General features: G+C 46.8%; 1 protein-coding gene across 2 annotated transcripts in view; it reads right to left on the bottom strand.

Annotated features, from left to right (window-relative positions):
• pde4a (phosphodiesterase 4A, cAMP-specific) overlaps positions 1-22,349 on the bottom strand; it is a 39,741-nt gene that overhangs the window by 11,327 nt on the left and 6,065 nt on the right. The window contains exons 1-5 of one of the 2 annotated variants that reach the window (XM_084037066.1): positions 4,237-4,890; positions 2,013-2,198; positions 1,187-1,223; positions 983-1,053; positions 165-214 (exon numbers count right to left, since the gene is read on the bottom strand). In XM_084037066.1, the coding sequence (XP_083893192.1) occupies positions 165-214; positions 983-1,053; positions 1,187-1,223; positions 2,013-2,198; positions 4,237-4,433 (541 nt within the window). In that variant the 5' untranslated portion in view covers positions 4,434-4,890. Of the gene's footprint in view, positions 1-164; positions 215-982; positions 1,054-1,186; positions 1,224-2,012; positions 2,199-4,236; positions 4,891-22,349 lie in introns of those variants that run through there. The other variant, XM_084037065.1, reaches the window with a different exon arrangement.

Raw genomic sequence — 22,349 nt, 5'->3', positions numbered from 1 at the left:
AGATATATCCAGTCTGGTATCCACATGATGGTCTGTGCAGTCATTTGTCATGACTGATGATGCATTCAGGGGGTGTGGGAGCCTTTCAGTGTGTCCTCACAGCTGTGTGAGGGGGGACTGTGGGACTCTTTAGACTAAGAGTTTTTAATTAGCTGACAACATACCAGAGAGTGTAGCTTGGGGAACAGTGGGTTGGCTTGTCACTGGTGACCTCCTGTGGACAAACACATCATTACATCAGAGGCAGAACCGCACACTGCTGCTCCCTGCTGGGCTTCAACACACATTCAGCATAACGGGACGAGGCAACGAAAGGCTCCGCTCACAGAGGGGTGGAAATATCTCTTCCTTAACTTGCCCCCGAAAAAGAAACGCCAAGATTCAAATGTCTTTGAATATTAAATAAAACATAGAAATTGCCCTTGTTTCGCTTCAAATTATCCAAAAATAGTCTGCTCTCCTTTCAAGTAGCCTTCATGGTCTCATAATTGAGTGAGTGAGGCATTTTCAGGGCACAATAATCAAGAATAATTATAGATGCTCATAATTCCGTGGTGAATAGCTATATATATATATATATATATATATATATATATATATATATATATATAGATATTTATATATATCATATCGACGTGGAGCTAAAAGCCTGCCAGCTCCAGCTCCCTCTATCTGCTGCAGTACAAAGGAGAATGGTTTTCATGTTATTGACCGTCTCTCCATCGTCTGGGCACAGCGTCAGGGACATCGGAGGCATGACGTTCCCCGACTCAGTCCTGTATATAATGTAATAATAATAATAATAATGTAATAATGATATATATTCCCTTTGGCACAGCCTGATCATCACAAACCGGTTAATCATGATGACCAAAGTAGAGTACAAGTAGAGGAGAGACGTAACAACACACTGCAAACTGAGCAGGCATGAGGAGTGTAAGTGGTGAGGGGGGGGGGGGGTGTCTGACAGCATGATACTGACTTGTTAGTGGGTGTTGTGACATTGGCGAGGATGGTGAAGTTGCTTCTTACAGTTCGTAGGCTGGCCAACACCTGGGGGTGGATGGACAGCGTGGGAGGGGGAGAAGGAGGGAGGGGACAAGTTCACAGCACTGATTAGCCCCCTTTTCAACTCATTTACAGCCATTTAACGTGTCAGACGGCGGCGTGCACGAAGAGAGCGTACCTGAGCGAAGGGGGTGACGATCATGTCTTCAGCGTGCCTGCAGGACAACGGGAAGAAAACGCAGAGTGAGATGAACGTCAGCGGTTCAGGGGAAGTATTAGTGTTTATATGAGAGGCCGAATCTGTTTACGAAGACCTATGTGGATCCAAACAGAGGAATAGTCCTGCACACACACACACACACACACACACACACTAATGGAAGGGTTTGGGGTGTGTTCAACTTACTGCGAGGCAAGCCAGCAAACAGAACAACAGTTGATGTTGAGAGGATTCATCATGATTTCATTAGCATAATGAATGCATAATTACAATCATAACCACCGCTGTGTTGATTGGGATAATGTGCAGTTACTGCAGTGTGTGTGTGTGTGTGTGTGTGTGTTTGGCTGTGTTTTACCCGTCTTGTGGGGACAAAAATCTGATTATACAGTCACGTTGTGGGGCCTCTTTTTTTGTGACAAAAAGGTCCCTTACTGTAAATAATGACATCATACAGAGAACCTTTAATGGAAGTGTGTTTGTAATTTCTCCCCAAATAATGTCATGAAAACATGACTGTGTGTGTGTTCTTGTTCTTGCCTCCTAGTGAGGACCGACACAAGCTTTTAATCAACGTGAGGACATTTGGGTTGGTCCTGTTTGAGGGTTCAGACTTGGTTCTATGATTCAGGTTAGGATTGGGGACAGGTCAGGGTTAGGGGTCAGGGTCGGGGTCAGGGTCAGGGATTATGTCAATGAGGGTCCTCACAAAGATGGAAGTACAGGGATTTGTGTGTGTGTGTTTCATTATGAAATCTGCCAGAAAGGAAGGCTTCATGCTTACCCCTCACTGTTGACGGAGGAGTTGCGGGACATGGTCTTGGGGGACGTGTCGTAGTCCGAGTCCGAGCGGTACAGGAAGGACTCCCTGCGCTGGCTCTGGGGGAAAGAAGGGTGGAGCACCAACCCAGGACTCGCCTGCGAATCCATGGGACTGCGTCCTGGCGAGGGCCCATTCTCCGAATCGAAGCTGAAGGGGTGAGAGAGGACATCGGGTTTACATCTGTGACATTTAATCTGGATGTGTACTTCGTTTCTCCCGGCGACAACCAGACGAGCCCGAGTTGGAGAAAGAGATGTGACAGATGCTCCAGCATGAACCCATGCAGCGCTGGATTGGCAGACTGCCATCATTACCCTGACAAGTCGCATTGGAGAGCAGTCATTTCTAAGGGGAGACACTACAGGCAAAAACATCCTATTTGTTTCATGCACGGGTCGATTTGGGGTTATTCTGCTCCATAATATGTCTTCTTTCAGAGTCATGGGAGGAAAAATACCCATTTAGGTGTTTATTTTTCGATATGAGTGACTGAGGTGTGAAGTACTCATACATCCAAAAGAGAAATACTCTGCTGATGAACATTAAACAGTAAAAAAGAAGGCTGAGACTAATCTGATGCGTTCAAAGACCGAGTTCAGCCAACGGGGACACGGCTTCTCAGGTTACACTCGTCTCCGTGTCACCGCCACCTCGCCGCCACAAAGCCTTTCTTCTCCAGCAGCCATCGACAAAACGCCTCAGCCGCTCTTTTTCTGAGGTGAAAGAGAAGGTCTGACACCACAGAGAGGGCAGCAACTTAGAATATTGGTGAAAATTAGATGCTTGAATTGTTCTACAATATAACATATATCGACACATTATACGCCACAATTCATCCAAATACAGCTCACTGCTATACTGCTTTAAAGCAAACTGTGTGTCAGAATACACTTAAATAAATACAGTTGTGCTGCCTACTCATCAGATTCCTCAGAATGTTATTTGATACAGATTGCCACATAATAATCATTTTAATATGTTTTCGTATGAGAACGATCATTCCCTCTAACAAATCATAATGCAATTGCAATAACAGCCAAAACAATCACAGTTTTCTTCAAAACTGCTCAGCCCAATATACACAGATATGAGATATATGTTTATATGAATCTATAATTGTCACTTAACAGGCAGCAGTCGGATGTTGGGATGACAAGGACAGATGGGGAAGCAGGTTGCAGTGTAGCTGCAGCATCTATTTTTGATGTACGATCTTTAACTTCCACAACACGTCCCAAATTCTCCCTGAACTTCGGTTGTCACACGGTCGTGAGCGGTTTTCAGTTTGACTTCTAAAAGTAATCGTGAAGCGTGATATTTTTAGAATTTACTCATTGGCCAATTAGGAGCCACCCCTCTCCCTGGAAGGCTTTGTGAATATGACTACAGATCAAATTATCATTAAACACGTTTCCCCGGTAATGAAAAACGCATTAAAAATGTCTGCCAGGGGGACCCTCTGCCAGTTGCGCGCGCTAATCCCTGTTTTATTTATTTTCCTGTAAACTCTGATAGTAATTATGAGACTTCAGCGTTCTGACTCCGGCACTTCCCAAAGTCTAATCCATCTGACTACGGTTACTAGAGTGTGTGTGTGGAATACTTTATGTTCTAGTGCTCACACCTCGTCTGAACATGGATGGATTCCTGAAACAGGGGCAAAGTATCAGCACCCCTCCCTGGCCTTGACCTACAAAATGTCAACCAAAGGGTGTATATCAACTAGGAAGAAACACAACACAACCTCAATGAGACACAACCTCAAAGAGACACACAACAACCTCGAAGAGACACAACACAACCTCAAAGAGACACACAACAACCTAAATGAGACACACAACAACCCCAAAGAGACATACAACCTCAACGAGACACTAAATATCTACAAAGAGAAAAACAACCTCAAAGAGACACACAACAACCCCAAGAGACACACAACAACCTCAATGAGACACAAAACAACCTCAACCAGACACAACACAACCTCAATGTGACACAACCTCAAAGAGACACAACACAATATCAAAGAGACACAAAAACCGGGACACTAAATATCTACAAAGAGACCACAGTGTCTCCCAGCGACTATGAAAAGCGGCAACACACTCATGCCCACACATGCACCTGAGGTATGTGAGTGATCCGGATCAGGGTACAGACCCGGGCCTCGGGTGCAGGACTGTACCTGTAGATACACTGGGACGAGCGGCGGCGCTCCTGAATGCTGCGGTTCAGTTTCATGCGGCGGAACAAAGCGGAGCCGGCGTGTCCTCGACACGGATCCACCGGCGACACAGGTGAGGCCAGCGGGGGCGCGGGGGGAGGGGGACCCTCCGGGTTCTCCCACAACCTCATCTGTCGGGTCAGCTTCCTCTGACTCATCGCTGCCAGCGCTGGAGCCCCCACTTCAAGAAAACCGTCTCCACTTAAAGCTGGCTGTCTGGCTCCCACACAGCCCCCCTCATCCACTTCTCCACTCTCGTCTCCGGCAACACCTCGATCCAGATCCAGATCTAATAACAAGGCCTAGTCCTGCTCCCCCACGTGTCTCCTGCCAGAGGAGTCAGAGTGCATAGACATGCATATCCTGCTCTGTGATTTCTGCAGGTCTCCTTAATCCTTCAACCCGCCGGGTCCGTCTGCTCCTCGGTCTCCAGCTCCTCTGGTGTTTGCTGCTGCTGCCAGGACCCAACTGGACCTCTGTCCTCATCTGGTCTCTCAAGGTCTCACATTCAAAAAACCACTCTATTAATATCCTAATTACGCAGCCTTGTTGCCCTTCACGTAGTATCTGTTACTTGTTTTTATCTCCGCCTCCAAAGTGCGAGCATGTGCTCTGGGTGTCCTTATCTTGCTGCTCGCAGTCGCTCTGCAGCAACAGGAAAGGCTGATCGGAGGTACTGACACCAGACTACAGACACACAACAGACACAGAGGCTGGGTAACGAGGGGGGGTTGGCTCATGGCCCTGTGTAAATGTTTACATGTTCCACTAAACAGCCTGCAAGGTTTGCACCCAAAACACTTTGTATTTTGACATCAACAGCCTTGCTCAGCGGCAGCACTTCCCTTGGCCTTTGGATTCTCCACCGAGCGACAATTAGACCATGAAACACCTTAAACTAGGAGATCAACCAGAGAATCGACCAATCACATCACAGATATAACACTGTGGTCTGTCAACACGCTGCAGCTGGAAATGCAGAAGGATTTGACTGCAGTGTTAATAAACAATGTCACACTGCAGGTAGATGTTATTATTATTATAATCATCAGATGGTTTATGACTTTAATTATAAATAATAATAACAAAATGGCATTCGGAAACCGTTGCAAGTGTCGCAATTTCCTGGAAAGAGAGAAGCAAAGACTTTCTCAATAATGATTTCACAGCTTTACCACATCGCAGCATGAATAGTTATTTTTACTGACCGGACCTCTTTGATTATAAATAGTCATAATGACGGAAACACAATGATCAGTATGAGTAAATAAATATAATATATGGTTATAGTTACTAATACTCGTCCAGCGTTTCTTTAGTCATCGACAAAGGCAGTTTCATTTGGATGAAGAAACATAGAAAGACATTTCCAATTTAAAAAATGACTAAATAAAAGTGATAATTAAGTATATGTTGTGTCTTAGCAGCTCATGCTGTTTAGTCTTCAATTCAAATTAAAATGAAGTCCAATTCTTTATTCCTGCTTGACTGAATGGAAAACTCAACAAACACGTTTTGTTTTCGGTAGCAGGACTAACCTTTAGTCCGTGTTTGGAATACAGATTGGACGTTTTAAGTTGTGTGTGTGTGTGTGTGTGTGTGTGTGTGAGTCTGGTGAATGTGTGTGTGTGTGTGTGCGTGTGTGCGTGTGTGTGAGTCTAGTGTTTGTTTCCTCTCTCAGCCTTTTTTCTGCCGACAAAGAAGAGACGTTTCAGCAAGCTGCTTCTTCAGAGCAGCACAGCGAACAGCGAGGTAAAGAGAGGTAAGACGTGTTAAGCTGCTTCCTGCTACACGTTCTTCTGAGGCTCCGCCTCCTTTTCCTGGGAGAGTAACTCCCGTTTGTTTATGACACATGGGGGGAGGAGGGGGGGAGTCTTGTAAAGTCACTTATGAAAAGGCCTCAAACACATACAGCCTGTTTGAACAGTGCCTTTCACACGCACACACACACACGCACACACACACACACACACACTTTGAAAACATGTCAGGAATTGTAATTCACATGACGTTGGTTTGTAATCTCTGGAGAGACGATGAGGAGACGAAGATTCTTACCGTTAAACACACGAGTCGGCTAAAGAGAAACCTCTCAGTGACTCATAACACACACACACACACACACACACACACATGCACATATGGACACACACACACATGTGGACACACATGCACATACATACACCCATGAGGACACACACACACCCATGAGGACACGCACACACACTCACACACATGCACATATGGACACACACACACATGTGGACACACACACACACTCACACACATGTGGATGCACACAGCTGGCAGAAACACCCCCCTTTGTTGCACTTAAACACACACACACACACACACACACACACACACACACACACAGGGACCAGTGCTTCCACTCCCACACTATGAAACGTGCACACGCAGCCCGTGCACGCTGAGCAGCTCCATCATGTGACGTAACGTGATGATCAGAGGTTTCAGAGGGAATTCATGCCGGCTGAGTGACTCCTTCTTCTGGAACATAGTGTGTGTGTGTGTGTGTGTGTGTGTGTGTGTGTGTGTGTGTGTGTGTGTGTGTGTGTGTGTGTGTGTGTGTGACAGGAAGCACATTAAAGCTGCTCCCCTCATGTACCTGAACGCCTCACGGATATGTTAACACGCTGAGAGAGATCCGGTCAGCGACCTGGAGGATGACTGGGAGTACCGACGTGTGCTCGTTAAATCTCCTCAGAGTCCGTGTTGCCGAACAAGCTGGGGAATGCGTTGCTGGGGGGCGGGGCTTGATTTCATGTCATTAATGCGACGGGCTTCAAAGCGCTCCGAGTCGATGCAGCGATTAGTTTAATTAAAACACAACGTCTGTGTGAGAGGAGCCTCACATTCATCCCTCTACTGACTCCCAATCGATGATTCATTAACAATCAGAATGAGGAGACCCCCCCCCACCACCCTCCTCGATGCCACATCAGCATTTTCACTCTGTACGGTGCCGTTAATCAGGGGATCGAACCACCGACGCTCATTCATTTACATTTAAAAAAAAACAACCCAAACACTCCCTCTTTTCTTCATTTTCCTCAGTTCACTAAGTTAATGATTAACCTGCCTGAGTCCATCACCGTCTCTCTCTCCACACACACACACACACACACACACACACACACACACACACACACACACACACACACACACACACACACACACACACCGTACTCTCAGCTCAGTGGAGAATGACAGTTATTTCCTGCCCCCGCTTCCTCTGCCAAGCACAGATGCTTATTTCCACGTGCAACTCCCTCCTCTCCAGTGCTGCCCCCCCCCCCCCATGAGTTGTGTCTCACCAGGCGTTTAGCACCTGGCTGATTGCTACCAGTGTGGGGGTGGCACTGGGGGGGGGGGGGACTATCACATTGGGAAAGGGTGCTCCTCCTATAGTCTGACCATGTAATCACAGCTGCTGGTGAATCATCCGCCCATCCATCGAGCTCACGATGAAGCACTCGTTCAGGGCAACACGCTTTCAGGGCAACACGCTTTCAGGGCAACATGCTTTCAGGGCAACACGCTTTCAGGGCAACATGCTTTCAGGGCAACACGCTTTCAGGGCAACATGCTTTCAGGGCAACACGCTTTCAGGGCAACACGCTTTCAGGGCAACATGCTTTCAGGGCAATACGCTTTCAGGGCAACATGCTTTCAGGGCAACAAGCCCGAACTGACACATCTCAGCTGTCCAGAGCGGAGGAATGCCCGCCTGCCTCGGCTCGCCCCTCCGTGGCTCTCAGTCACGATCCCGGGGGAGCCGGGGATGACAGCTTCCGTTTCCATGTCCACGTTTACAGTACGATGCACACGAGGAGCAGAAGCTCTGAAGGGAAAGAGAGCTGGCGTCGCGACACATGGGCGAGGAGAGGGCGAGCGGCCACGATGGGACTTATGCAACGATGGGGGGGGGGGGGTGAATACGAGGCTCTGGAGCAGAAATAAACAGAGTGACAGGTCGGTTCATACGTCACACTGGAAATGATGATCGGAGGAAATCAAGTCATTCAATGTAATTAGATCACATTTCTAGTCAACCTTCAGAGCTTCTTCTCATGAAGTCCAGCTTCGTGACGTCTAACGCTCATTAAACTCATCAAACACGTTATCTTATGGCACATTTCCCAGCATACATTGCATTTGAGTTACAGAGAAAACCCGTAATTTCTCCGGTTTGAGGAAACAGTTGCATGACGGAGGCTTGTTATGAGTCTTTCATGCATCTCAGATGAGTCACAGATATTTTATCCGATAAAAATGAAAACAATTGTAATCCACTTCAGGCCGGCTGCTCTCAGTGTATCATGTTAGAAGTCAGCAGAGATCCACATTTCAAAATGAGCGTGTGCACAGTGAAAACTCATAACATGGAGACGTACAACCTTAAATCCATAAATGCTGAAAGAATTGATGCAATCGGACTGAAACTCTTAGTTTATCTTCATGTGGACGTCTGTTCATTTTTTACCCACCAACATCTGGCCTCAGTGGGAAAGCAGCAGAGTAGAGCATTCATGGAGACGTGAGTATATAAAAGATAAAACAACAATCGAGATTTGGACAATTATTATAATTTATAAATGTACATAAAATAATGCTGCTCACATCAAAGCAAGAGTGCTGTCAGACAACAACGATCATCGAAACAATTAAAACTCATGAAACCACCTTTGTTAAGGCCCCCACACACCGCCCAGACGTCCAACTGCCTTATCCGACCACTCTCCGCCCACTCTGTTGCCTCTCGTCTGACCCGTTCGGCAGAAAAGTTGCGTTGTACACATCGCTTCGACGTGCTTCCGACAACACAGCAGCGTGTACGTTCTGCGCTTGCGCGAGATGCAATAAACCTCCTTAACAGCGGGTGGTGCTAGTCTCGTGCCAGTACTCCAAAACAGGAAAACAGGAAATGACGGAACGGAGTGCAGATAAAAACAATGCACACACAGTCTTGGTACCATCGTCACTTCCGCCCCGCCCACACACCGCCATTGGATACTCTGATTCGCTAGCACACCGCCAATCAGAGTATCCAATGGCTCAGACGTCCAACAGCCCACCTCCTCAGACTTCGTATGCTCAGTCTGATCAGACAACGTCCGCGCGGCTCCGAAAGCTTCCGACGCAGCTGTACACACCAAACATATGTGTTCCCGACCTCGTCCGAGCCTCTCCAAAGGCTTCAGACGTCCAACGGTTGGGCCGGTGTGTTCCTGCCTTTAGTCTCCACTGTGCCCACATCACCAGCTCTGGTTTACTGGAAATAAATCCAGTCATTTAAACTACCGGTCATTTAAACTACCAGTAATTTAACTACCAGTAATTTAACTACCTGTCATTTAAACTACCAGTCATACCAGTCATTTAACTACCAGTCATTTAAATTACCAGTCATTTAACTACCAGCCATTTAACTACCAGTCATTTAAACTACCTGTCATTTAAACTACCAGTCATTTAAACTACCAGTCATTTAACTACCTGTCATTTAAACTACCAGTCATTTAAACTACCAGTCATTTAACTACCTGTCATTTAAACTACCAATCATTTAAACTACCAGTCATTTAACTACCAGTAATTTAAACTACCAGTCATTTAACTACCAGTCATTTAAATTACCAGTCATTTAACTACCAGCCATTTAACTACCAGTCATTTAAACTACCAGTCATTTAAACTACCTGTCATTTAAACTACCAGTCATTTAAACTACCAGTCATTTAACTACCTGTCATTTAAACTACCAGTCATTTAAACTACCAGTCATTTAACTACCAGTCATTTAAACTACCAGTCATTTAAACTACCAGTCATTTAACTACCTGTCATTTAAACTACCAGTCATTTAAACTACCAGTCATTTAAACTACCAGTCATTTAACTACCAGTCATTTAAACTACCAGTAATTTAAACTACCAGTCATTTAACAACCTGTCATTTAAACTACCAGTAATTTAAACTACCAGTAATTTAAACTACCAGTCATTTAACTACCAGTCATTTAAACCTGACTTGTTGCCTCCCCCTGACTTGTTGCCTCCCCCCTGACTTGTTGCCTCCCGCCTGACTTGTTGCCTCCCCCTGACTTGTTGCCTCCCCCCTGACTTGTTGCTTCTCCCCCTGACTTGTTGCCCCTCCCCCCTGACTTGTTGCCTCCCCCTGACTTGTTGCCTCCCCCCTGACTTGTTGCCTCCCCCTGACTTGTTGCCTCCCCCTGACTTGTTCCCTCCCCCCTGACTTGTTGCCTCCCCCCTGACTTGTTGCCTCCCCCTGACTTGTTGCCTCCCCCTGACTTGTTGCATCTCCCCCTGACTTGTTGTCCCTCCCCCCTGACTTGTTGCCCCTCCCCCCTGACTTGTTGCCTCCCCCCGACTTGTTGCCCCTCCCCCCTGACTTGTTGCCTCCCCCCTGACTTGTTGCCTCCCCCCCTGACTTGTTGCCTCCCCCCTGACTTGTTGCTTCTCCCCCTGACTTGTTGCCCCTCCCCCCTGACATGTTGCCTCCCCCTGACTTGTTCCCTCCCCCCTGACTTGTTGCCTCCCCCGTGACTTGTTGCCTCCCCCTGACTTGTTGCTTCTCCCCCTGACTTGTTGCCCCTCCCCCCTGACTTGTTGCCCCTCCCCCCTGACTTGTTGCCTACCCCCTGACTTGTTGCCTCCCCCCCTGACTTGTTGCCCCTCCCCCCTGACTTGTTGCCTCCCCCCTGACGTGTTGCCTCCCCCCTGACTTGTTGCCTCCCCCCCTGACTTGTTGCCCCTCCCCCCTGACTTGTTGCCTCCCCCTGACTTGTTGTCCCTCCCCCCTGACTTGTTGCCTCCCCCCTGACTTGTTGTCCCTCCCCCCTGACTTGTTGCCTCCCCCCTGACTTGTTGCCTCCCCCCTGACTTGTTGTCCCTCCCCCCTGACTTGTTGTCCCTCCCCCTGACTTGTTGCCTCCCCCTGACTTGTTGCCCCTCCCCCTGACTTGTTGCCCCTCCCCCCTGACTTGTTGCCTCCCCCCTGACTTGTTGCCTCCCCCCCTGACTTGTTGCCCCTCCCCCCTGACTTGTTGCCTCCCCCCCTGACTTGTTGCCTCCCCCTGACTTGTTGCCTCCCCCTGACTTGTTGTCCCTCCCCCCTGACTTGTTGCCTCCCCCCTGACTTGTTGCCTCCCCCTGACTTGTTGTCCCTCCCCCCTGACTTGTTGCCTCTCCCGCCCGTCCAGCTCGCCGTGGTCAGATCACAGAGCCGGGGATTACAGCGGATTATCCCGCCTCCTCGTTCCTCTGAAAGTGCAGAACACACACCGTTCAGGAGGAACCACACACACGTTTACTTCACGGGTCACACTAGACGGGATCATCAGCCTTTTATTCCGCACAGCGCCGGCCCTCCTAATCCATTAAAGCACAGAATCCCTCCTTCCACCGGGTTGGTTCACATTCCTTTTCTCTCACCTGAGGAACCTCTGCTTCTACGAACCCCACCAGAGGCTCCGTCACTTTGCATCACCATCACAGACTCTGAAGTCACACAAACCCACGGGAGTCTCTCCTCAGGTTCCACTCGGTTTAAATGCAGTGACATTTCCTGCACCGCTGGTGGATGGGACGTTTCAAATGCAAACACGGAGTGAGGGAATATTCCATCCACTCTGCTGGTTCTGTACTCCGGCACATTGATTTGGATTTAAAATCTCTAAAAACTCGACCACCGTCTTGGAGGAAAGCCAGGAATGGAAACACTATTCTGCTGTCGTCTGCTGCCACTTCTCCTGCTTGTAAGAGCGAGACGGAGATCAACAAGGTCACCACGGCTTCTGTTATTTCTGCCTCCTTCTCTTTGTGTCTTTTGTCCTTCAGTCCATCTGCCTGTCAGAGTGTCTCGCCCCCCCAGCACCACCAGCACCACCAGCAGCACCACCACCAGTACCACCAGCACCACCAGCACCACCAGCAGCAGACGCATAGAAGAAGTGGACGTAGTCATGGTGATGCCCCCCATCCCTTCGTGGATGAGCTTCCCTGCTTTCAGCTTTATTTGAAATATATCATTTTAATTGAAGAAAACTTGGGGCCATAAACTCATTTTTACAATATTTACTGAGGAAATAAATCTGACTTCTTTTTTTTGCAACCAGAGGAGTCGCCCCCTGGTGGGCAGCAGAAAAAAATGCAAGATTAAGGCATTTCTGCGACACAGAGGTTTTGCCGTCTGGCAGGAATCTTCTTCTTCTTCTTCGTCTGCCACCTCGCCCCGACGGAGCGTCTCACTCTTTTATATGTAAATCCCCGTTTGACCCCGGAGGCTGTTTAGCTGCGAAAGGTAAGTATTTAAGAAAACTCCCAACAAACACACCCGGATCTTTTTATAAGCAGCCTTGAGATCCCCAAACATCAGTGTGCTAACCGGAGGAGGTGTTTGTTTCATGCTCCTTGTAAGTTGGAGGTACTCCCCCCCCCCGCTGCTGTGGAGGCCGAGGCCAACCAGATGGATCAGCTGACACACGGAACCATCCGGAGACATGATGACAGACGGAGGCTTCAATCGGTCTTCAGTTTCCTGCCACTCGTCCAGATAAATTAGGAGCGGGAGTCCTCGACGCAGCCGGAGCAAGGGAACCGTATCGATTTGCTTTTGATGTTTAATGGACTTTCTCAGGGAGGAGACGGAGGGGGGGGGGGGTCTGATGGAAAGAAGCAACGGGGGTCAACAAGATAAAAGGCACCATCCAGTCCAATGAATGAACTAGATTGTAATTGGACTGACCAGCATTCCTAGAAAGAGCTGCAATTTAAAAAAAACCCAGTTAGAGAAGCAGAGATGATGAGGAAGCAGCTGAAAGAGAGAGAGAGAGAGAGAGAGAGAGAGAGAGGCTGGAATGCATTGCTGGAAGGTAGATAGTGTGATAGCGCCGGCGTCTCCACTTCACCAGTGAACCCATAAAGCCCCCCCCCCCCCCCCCCCGACATCCCACACAAGGAGGGGTATTTTTATCTTTGAGATGGAGCGTGTAACTCCCTCTCTGCAGGCCGGGAGCTCTGGGCCTTTATTTTAATCCAGACTAGAGACAGAGAGAGAGAGAGAGAGAGACAGAGAGAGACAGAGAGACAGAGAGAGAGAGAGAGAGAGAGAGAGAGAGAGACAGAGAGACAGAGAGAGAGACAGAGAGAGAGAGAGAGAGAGAGAGAGAGAGAGACAGAGAGAGACAGAGAGACAGAGACAGAGAGAGAGACAGAGAGACAGAGAGAGACAGAGAGAGACAGAGACAGAGAGAGAGACAGAGAGAGAGACAGAGAGAGAGAGAGAAAGAGACAGAGAGAGACAGAGAGACAGAGAGACAGAGAGAGAGACAGAGAGAGAGAGACAGAGACAGAGAGAGAGAGAGAGAGAGACAGAGAGAGAGACAGAGAGAGAGAGTGAGTCATCCAGAGCTACCTTTGTGTCACAATTCCTCCTCACCATCTACCCTCCATCTTTTCACTAAACTCACGTAAGAGTGATTCTATCCATCTATCATCCATCCATCCATCTATCATCCATCCATCCATCCATCTATCATCCATCCATCCATCTATCATCCATCCATCCATCTATCATCCATCTATCTATCATCCATCTATCATCCATCCATCCATCCATCTATCATCCATCCATCTATCATCCATCCATCCATCCATCTATCATCCATCCATCCATCCATCCATCCATCCATCTATCATCCATCCATCATCCATCCATCCATCCATCCATCCATCCATCATCCATCCATCCATCCATCTATCATCCATCCATCCATCCATCTATCATCCATCCATCCATCCATCCATCTATCATCCATCCATCCATCCATCCATCTATCATCCATCCATCCATCCATCCATCTATCATCCATCCATCCATCCATCCATCCATCCATCTATCATCCATCCATCCATCCATCCATCCATCTATCATCCATCCATCTATCATCCATCCATCCATCTATCATCCATCCATCCATCCATCCATCCATCTATCATCCATCCATCTATCATCCATCCATCCATCCATCCATCCATCCATCTATCATCCATCCATCATCCATCCATCCATCCATCCATCCATCATCCATCCATCCATCCATCTATCATCCATCCATCCATCCATCTATCATCCATCCATCCATCCATCCATCTATCATCCATCCATCCATCCATCTATCATCCATCCATCCATCCATCCATCCATCTATCATCCATCCATCCATCCATCTATCATCCATCCATCCATCCATCTATCATCCATCCATCCATCCATCTATCATCCATCCATCCATCCATCCATCCATCCATCTATCATCCATCCATCCATCCATCCATCCATCTATCATCCATCCATCCATCCATCCATCCATCCATCTATCATCCATCCATCTATCATCCATCCATCCATCTACTCATCCATCCATCCATCCATCCATCCATCATCCATCTATCATCCATCCATCCATCCATCCATCTATCATCCATCCTTCCATCCATCTACTCATCCATCCATCTATCATCCATCCATCCATCCATCATACATCTTCGCTGTACATTTAATTGCCTTAAATCTACATATTCCTTTTCTGTTATTTGAAATTCGGTCATATTTAATCCAATCCAGAGACTAATAAGCAGTCGTCATACATATTCTGCAGCACAGAGACGGCTGGCTGCGTATTAGCCTGAATGATAGATAATTACTGATATAATGGGGTGCAAAAACAAATGCTGTGCAGCTGAGCGAGGAGGGAGGAAGGTTGATTCGCACGGGGAAACTGTCCTTCGTGTTCAACCACGTATACAGGAAGAGAACCAGAAACACAGCTACAGTCTGGAGGCTGCAGCTGAACACACACAGGAAAACAACCATAAGAAGCATCTTTCTGGTGGTGAGCTTCAGCCCAGTTTCCTTCCACCCTGAGAGATAACGAGCAGCTCACACATCCAGAGGAAACTCTGTTCAGGTATCTGATGGGGGTTCCTGCTGGGCACGGGGACCCCCAAGAGTCCAGGACAGACCCAGATCACACAGGAGGGGAGACACAACTAAATAGCTGCGTTGCATAAACCCGGACATTACCTAAATGTTTCAAACAAACCCTTTCATGTCACACATTCATCCATCGTTATTATGAAAATATGAATTATGCCCGCCTGGATGCATAATTATGGATTATCCAATAAAAATGTATTTTTACTTATAAAATATACAATACACTTATTTAACAAGAACAATTAGTAAAACTGTACTCCATTGAGCGCTGCTATAATAATCCTGAGGAGTCGTGTTGGCAGGAGAACAATAAGGAAGTCAGTGTGATCCTCCTCGATGGCGGCCGGATGTCATTAGTGATGTCATTAGTGATGTCATTGCCCTGGAACTGCCTCGAGGCCGTCGCCTTGCAGCAAGGCAGCGAAGGTGACGTGTTTGTCTGATGTCGTTTTTAGCCTTCTGTCATCTGATGCCCTGCCGTCCCTCGCAGTCTTTTTATTATTCATTTCTTTTTAATTTTAGATGAATATTAAAATGAATTAAAAACACTCCCTTCACGCCAGCAGCCTGAACTTCTCAGCATCTGTCTGACTTTATTCTGTCACACTGGAGCGGCCGGACCACATGTCCTGCATGTGGAGGGCTCGCTGGACGACACCAGATAGAAGCTGGACATGTTGGACTTTCAGGTGCATCACTGTCTCCATTTGTCTTCCTTTCATTGGTCTCCACTTTCTTTCACTGACGTGGTCGTGGAGATGCAGATGCTGCAGATGCTGCAGAGTTCTCCTGCTAACGGAACAGAAGCAGCAGATGAGAACCAGATGATGGTGTGAACCCGAGGGAGTCGAGTGCCTCACTGATGGTGAGACGACGGAGAAGAAGCTGTGACTGGCTAATGGGGCCGTGAGTCTCGGAGACAGACTATCAGCAGTCTGTCCAAACAGAACGGATGTCTCCCACTCCGCTGTCCCCAGACACGTCTCCGTCTCACAAATAGCATCCATCGCTGTGCCAACCGCTCACGGATCAGGATTCAATCAGAGGCTTTTTCTGGGCCTCGCATGCAGAGTTTAAACTGCTGGAAAAGTCGGGGGGGGGGGGGGGACTCAGCGAAGCGACCGCTGCAGCTTCGTGACAAACATTACGGTGACAAACGCTTCAGCATCATGATGAACACGTCTTTAGGAAACGTGCCATGCCCCGCGGTGCAACACACACACACACAAACCTTTCACATTATCTCTCACTCCTCGCTGCCATCACACACACACACATGCATGCAAACACACACACACATGCATGCAAACACACACACACACACACACACACACACATGCATGCATGCAAACACACACACACTGACATACTGATGCACAGCCAAACGTTGCTGTGTGGACACGCAGAAGCAGCCACACTCAATATCTTCTCTCTACGTATTAGGAAATAGGATAGAAGCTGGAATCAAACTCAATAAAACACTGGGAGGCTGGTTGGGTTTAATCTCATTACATGAGAGCCCGAGGCCCCCCTCCCCCCTATTTATAGCACCCTGAGAGAGAGAGGGAGAGAGAGGGAGAGAGAGAGAGAGTACACAGCAACGCCGGCCGCGACTGGAAATAAAGACTCGTCAGATTTGATGTGACACGATAGACGCTTGCCAAGGATCTGAGGAGCCGACGCTCGTTCTCGGTTCTCCAGACACGCTTCCCCGCGCTCGCCACCATTACCTTCTGTTCCTCGCCATCCCACCTGTTCGATGCCGGCGAATCAGGGCTCAGGGGTCGGCTTGGATTAGAGCAGGCAGCATCTATGTGACGGGGAGCTTCAAAACACACATGAAGATGAGGTCCTTTCATTCAGAGACACTCTGACGGTACTTTAGATTGCACCAGAAACTTTTCTTTAAAAAAATGCCAACAAAAAAAAAGTTGGAAGAAGCTCGGGAGCAAAGCTGCACGGAGCGAGAGAAGATTCCATTCTGATCTTCTTAAAGTGAAAGCTCTCAGAAGAACCACACACGAGGGCCTCGGTGGCGTTTCCTTCTTCTGCATTTGTTGGAGGTAAAACCCCAGTTTCATCAGAAATCAGTCAAATCCTGTAGAGCGTAGAGGATAGTGATGGATACAGTGAAACGTCCTGCCGTGGAGCTGGCCAAAGAAAAGGAACATACACGCTTCAAAAAGCACCCAGATCTCAAACTGAAAAGTGGAGCATCCAATGAAACCCCATTGTGAACCCTCGGGCCGTGCTTTTCTCCGTCTGCCCTCCAACAGCCTGAATGTTGTTAATGTGTGAACATGAACACGACTTCACTGCGCTGACAGGACAGGTCATCTGAGGAGGTCAGCTGCTCCTTCTCCTTCGGCTGGCGTCATCAGACGCTGCTTCATGCATTCTGGACCACAAACATCTACTGTCTGTCTGTCTGGGTTCGTTTCCATGAAACGCTCGGCTAAAAGCTCACAGCCATCATTTTTACACAAACAGAATTCAATCTGTACACCAAGCAACTAAATAAAAGGATAAAGCATGCATGCTCATGCTTTTACTATCCATGCTAGCAGCACAAACGATGTTTCAGGATGAAGCCTTCAAAGACCAAACGTCCACGCCGCTAATGTGCTAATGTGCTAACGGCCTTCCATACCGGATCAAAGTGTTCTGGTCTTCTTTGAATGTGAACACGTGTAGAGCTTCACAACAAAGGCACTTTTAATAAGCTAAAATCAGTTTTACTGTTACATTTTCAATGGAACGGATGTTAAATTTGATTCTGCCGTAACATAAATCTATTAACATGAGTGTGCTGCACTTTTGTTGGTGGAAATTAATCTTTAATTTATAAATGGAAGTGTTTCCTTTGTTGTGATATTGAGATCATTCAAATATAGCCTGTAGTTGAAGAGACACTCTATTGATTCAGTGTTTTTACATGAAGCCAAAGAATGATGGAAGGGTTTCTTCCCGCTCCAATGACCATAAATACTGGCTGATAGGATGTATCTGGTTTTCTCCAGACTATGAAATATTTAGTGTCAAATTTAACAAGCATTGTTTTGACGGCATCCTGATATGATTTTTTTCTGTTGCTGCATTTCTTTTCCAATCAAGCTTCCACAACAACAAGCGGAGCTGAGTCAGACGGAGAGACGGACCCAAACAACCGTTTCCTGCTTTATTTCCGTCTCCATCTCTTCATAACGGGATCTATAGGCAGCATATGTGCTTTGTATTGTGAAGCCAACACTAAAGAACGGTCCTGGCTGGTCCTGGTCCACATCCGCTAAGGTGCGTCACCATTAAAGCCATCTGTCCTCTTCTGTGATCATCATCCAGTGAAGCTGATCATCTGCCAGTCGCTTCTTTGGCAACGCCGCCGTCCCGGGGCAGGAGGTCTGGAAGAGATACCTCAGACCGACAGCTGAGCGCCTCCTTCCCGAGGTCTCCAGGTCTTCATCCCGCTCAGCCTTCCTGCCTTCCCCGATGTAGACCAACATGAGTCAGACAGGTGTTCAGCTGACGGAAGCACCAAAGACCGGACCACCTGCTGGGACCTGGACTCAGTATCCCGGTTCACCCGGCCCGCCTCGGAGGGAAGCTTCCAGCTGAGCTGTTTTGCTTGGAGGTGAAAGACGGCCACTTATTTTGGAAACTGAACACGGTGATCATGTTGACATTTAAATTCTCTTTTTTTGGTTTGAAGTGGGTGACTTGATTACGCCAAAAAGGTTTATCCTCTCAGCCTCTGGGCTGGAAGAATAAACGACTATGACTACGACTGAAACGCTTCATTTCTTTTTTTGTGACATAGAAAAGATAAATCTGTGGAAAGGGAGGGATTTTTAATTTGTATTTTGAGTTTTTCCTCCAGATGGGATGCTCTTTGATGCTCCTGGTCTGTGTGAACTCCCTCTTAATAATGATAATAATAATACTTTTTTTATTTATAGGCGCCTTTCTGAGCACTCGAGGACATACAGTGACTAATGGAATGGCGGCTGATTGGCGACGATGAAGGTGTTTGTGTCTGCTCTGCCTGGAAGTATTTTTCAAGTAACGGCTGGACCATGGAGAATGAAAAATAAAAGTCGGCAAGCAGCCGATGACCTCGGTAGACGAGAGAGGAGGATGATGGGTAGATGGACGTAACGCTGCTGTGAGCAAGAACAAGACTACAGGGAACCAGCGGGACTCAATATCAGGACAAAGAATACTAATCAATGCTCCCCATTTCCAAAGGAAGCGGGGTCAAAGGAAAGCACTGAGAATGTTTATGGATAAAAGAGCAATTCAAACAATATTATTAGCTGAGAGGAGATAAAAAAGAAAGAGGCTTGCTGGTCATCTTGTCGTTAAGTAAAATGATTTCATGGACACGACAAAAGGACACAGAGATGCCATCAGACCGCTTGGAGTGAAAGCTGGCTGGTACTTGTTGCTAACAGGTGGGCTCGTTGGATTTTTCACTTTCTCGTCAAAAACCAACAAAACAGCCCACAAATGATTGGACGACGTGGTTCCCGGTGTCTGAGATGACGTGATGACAGCCAGCTCGCCGCTATCACTTTAAAAAGGATTTTACCTGCAGCTCTCTGGGATCTGCTCTCAGCCAACCAGCAACGAGCGCCGTTCCAGATCATGAACCGCTTCCAGATACTAATTAGCAGTAGGAAAAAAAGGCACAATGTATTCACCGAAGAGTGCGACGTGTAGATTAAACAGATGGTCCCACAAACACACACAAACACATGAAAACACATTCTCCGCACGAGACTTTGCTTACTTTCTAGAAATGTAAATGTGGGAACGACGACAAACTGCAGCTGTTGTGGTAATTAACAGGAGCTGTAGCTCATTATGGACTCAATTATTAATGCAGGGTGGTCCAGTCAGGCAGCAGACGGCCAAAGAGCCGCTCCGGCTTACAAATGAGCCGATCGCAGAAAAGACGGTGTAAAGAATGCATGAAGTGGTAGATGGGGGGGGGGGGGGGGGACAGGAAACTGGCTCTGTGCTGGGATTAAACCACCGGTAGACTGCATTTCTCCAGCAGAGGTGTATTATATTAATATTCACATTCTCACCTTCCAGAACACGCGAGTCATCCTGATCCGGCGGGATTCTTCCACACGCCGACCAATTATACAGTCGAAGCCCGCCAAGTGCCTGCAGGCTTTTTCTGTTTCTTGTTGGGGGGGTTTAATGAAATCGATTCTACAAAATGCACAACAAGTAACCATAGCAACAGCTGTCATTTTGGCGTTGGAACTTCCCAGAGAGCATTGGTGACGGGACCCGATGACTGATATACGCTGGTATTTAGCATCCGATGACAAGGGGGGTCGGATACATGACAGAGGAGGCAGACTGACTGTTGGGGGGCTGACTGGCACCAACACTGCCATTTGGTTGGATAAAAGATCACAACAGAGTCGCGGACAACGGATCTCCAAACCCAGAAGCCCTCCCGTGAAGCCCCAGAAGCCCTCCAGCTGATCATCGGGGAGGTTCAGCCATCTCCTCCTAACCCGACCCAAACATGGCTAAACCCAGAAGCCCCCCCGTGTGAGGCGTCTCCTCCCAGGACGCTTTGTTTCCAAAGAAGTGCGTCCTCAAACAGCTTGTCCATAGTCTTCGGCGGTTCATGTCCCAGACCTCCGGATGAGGTCTTGACCGGCTCGTCTGATTGAACGCTCTGCTTCCCGGAGACTATAAGGTCATCACTAAGTGGATCAGCGTCCAACCAATCAAACGCCAATTACCTTTTCCATTCTACACCAACAACAAAGTCTTGTTCTGCTACAAATAAAATTGCCCGTACAACATTTGTACTGAAAATCCTTCCATTAGAAGGTTCTGAATGACTTCTATTGCCTCTAACAACTGATCAACAAGGCACTACATATATCTGGATATAGCCCATAGTTGTTTGCTGCTATTTTAATGCTCTGAATTTAAAATTAAGCACATTTCAAAGGTCTCAGCAGGAGAATATTCAGCCTCTGAACGGTAGTTAGTTTAGTAACGTCCTGAGCAGGATTTAGCTCTTTTTCTTCCTTATTGAGGGTTTTATGAAACGGTATTCCCCAGAGACACACAGAGTAGAAGTTAGCATCCTTTACTCAGAATCTTCATTCATTAGTGATGTAGACTATATGTTAGTGATGCAGGATATATGTTAGTGATGCAGGATATATGTTAGTGATGTAGGATATATGTTAGTGATGCAGGATATATGTTAGTGATGTAGGATATATGTTAGTGATGCAGGATATATGTTAGTGATGCAGAATATATGTTAGTGATGCAGACTATATGTTAGTGATGTAGACTATATGTTAGTGATGTAGAATATATGTTAGTGATGCAGGATATATGTTAGTGATGTAGAATATATGTTAGTGATGCAGGATATATGTTAGTGATGTAGAATACATGTTAGTGATGCAGACTACATGTTAGTGATGAATATATGTTAGTGATGTAGAATACATGTTAGTGATGTAGAATATATGTTAGTGATGTAGAATATATGTTAGTGATGTAGAATACATGTTAGTGATGTAGAATATATGTTAGTGATGTAGAATACATGTTAGTGATGCAGGATATATGTTAGTGATGCAGAATATATGTTAGTGATGCAGACTATATGTTAGTGATGTAGACTATATGTTAGTGATGTAGAATTATATGTTAGTGATGCAGGATATATGTTAGTGATGTAGAATATATGTTAGTGATGCAGGATATATGTTAGTGATGTAGAATACATGTTAGTGATGCAGACTACATGTTAGTGATGAATATATGTTAGTGATGTAGACTATATGTTAGTGATGCAGGATATATGTTAGTGATGCAGGATATATGTTAGTGATGTAGAATATATGTTAGTGATGTAGAATACATGTTAGTGATGTAGTAGAATATATGTTAGTGATGTAGAATATATGTTAGTGATGTTAGAATACATGTTAGTGATGTAGAATATATGTTAGTGATGTAGAATACATGTTAGTGATGT

The sequence above is a fragment of the Eutrigla gurnardus genome (genome assembly GCF_963514095.1).
Source record: "Eutrigla gurnardus genome assembly, chromosome: 20".
Lineage (NCBI taxonomy): Eukaryota > Metazoa > Chordata > Actinopteri > Perciformes > Triglidae > Eutrigla > Eutrigla gurnardus.
The sequence above is the reverse complement of the archived record's forward strand: the minus strand, read 5'-3'. Positions and strand labels throughout refer to the sequence as shown.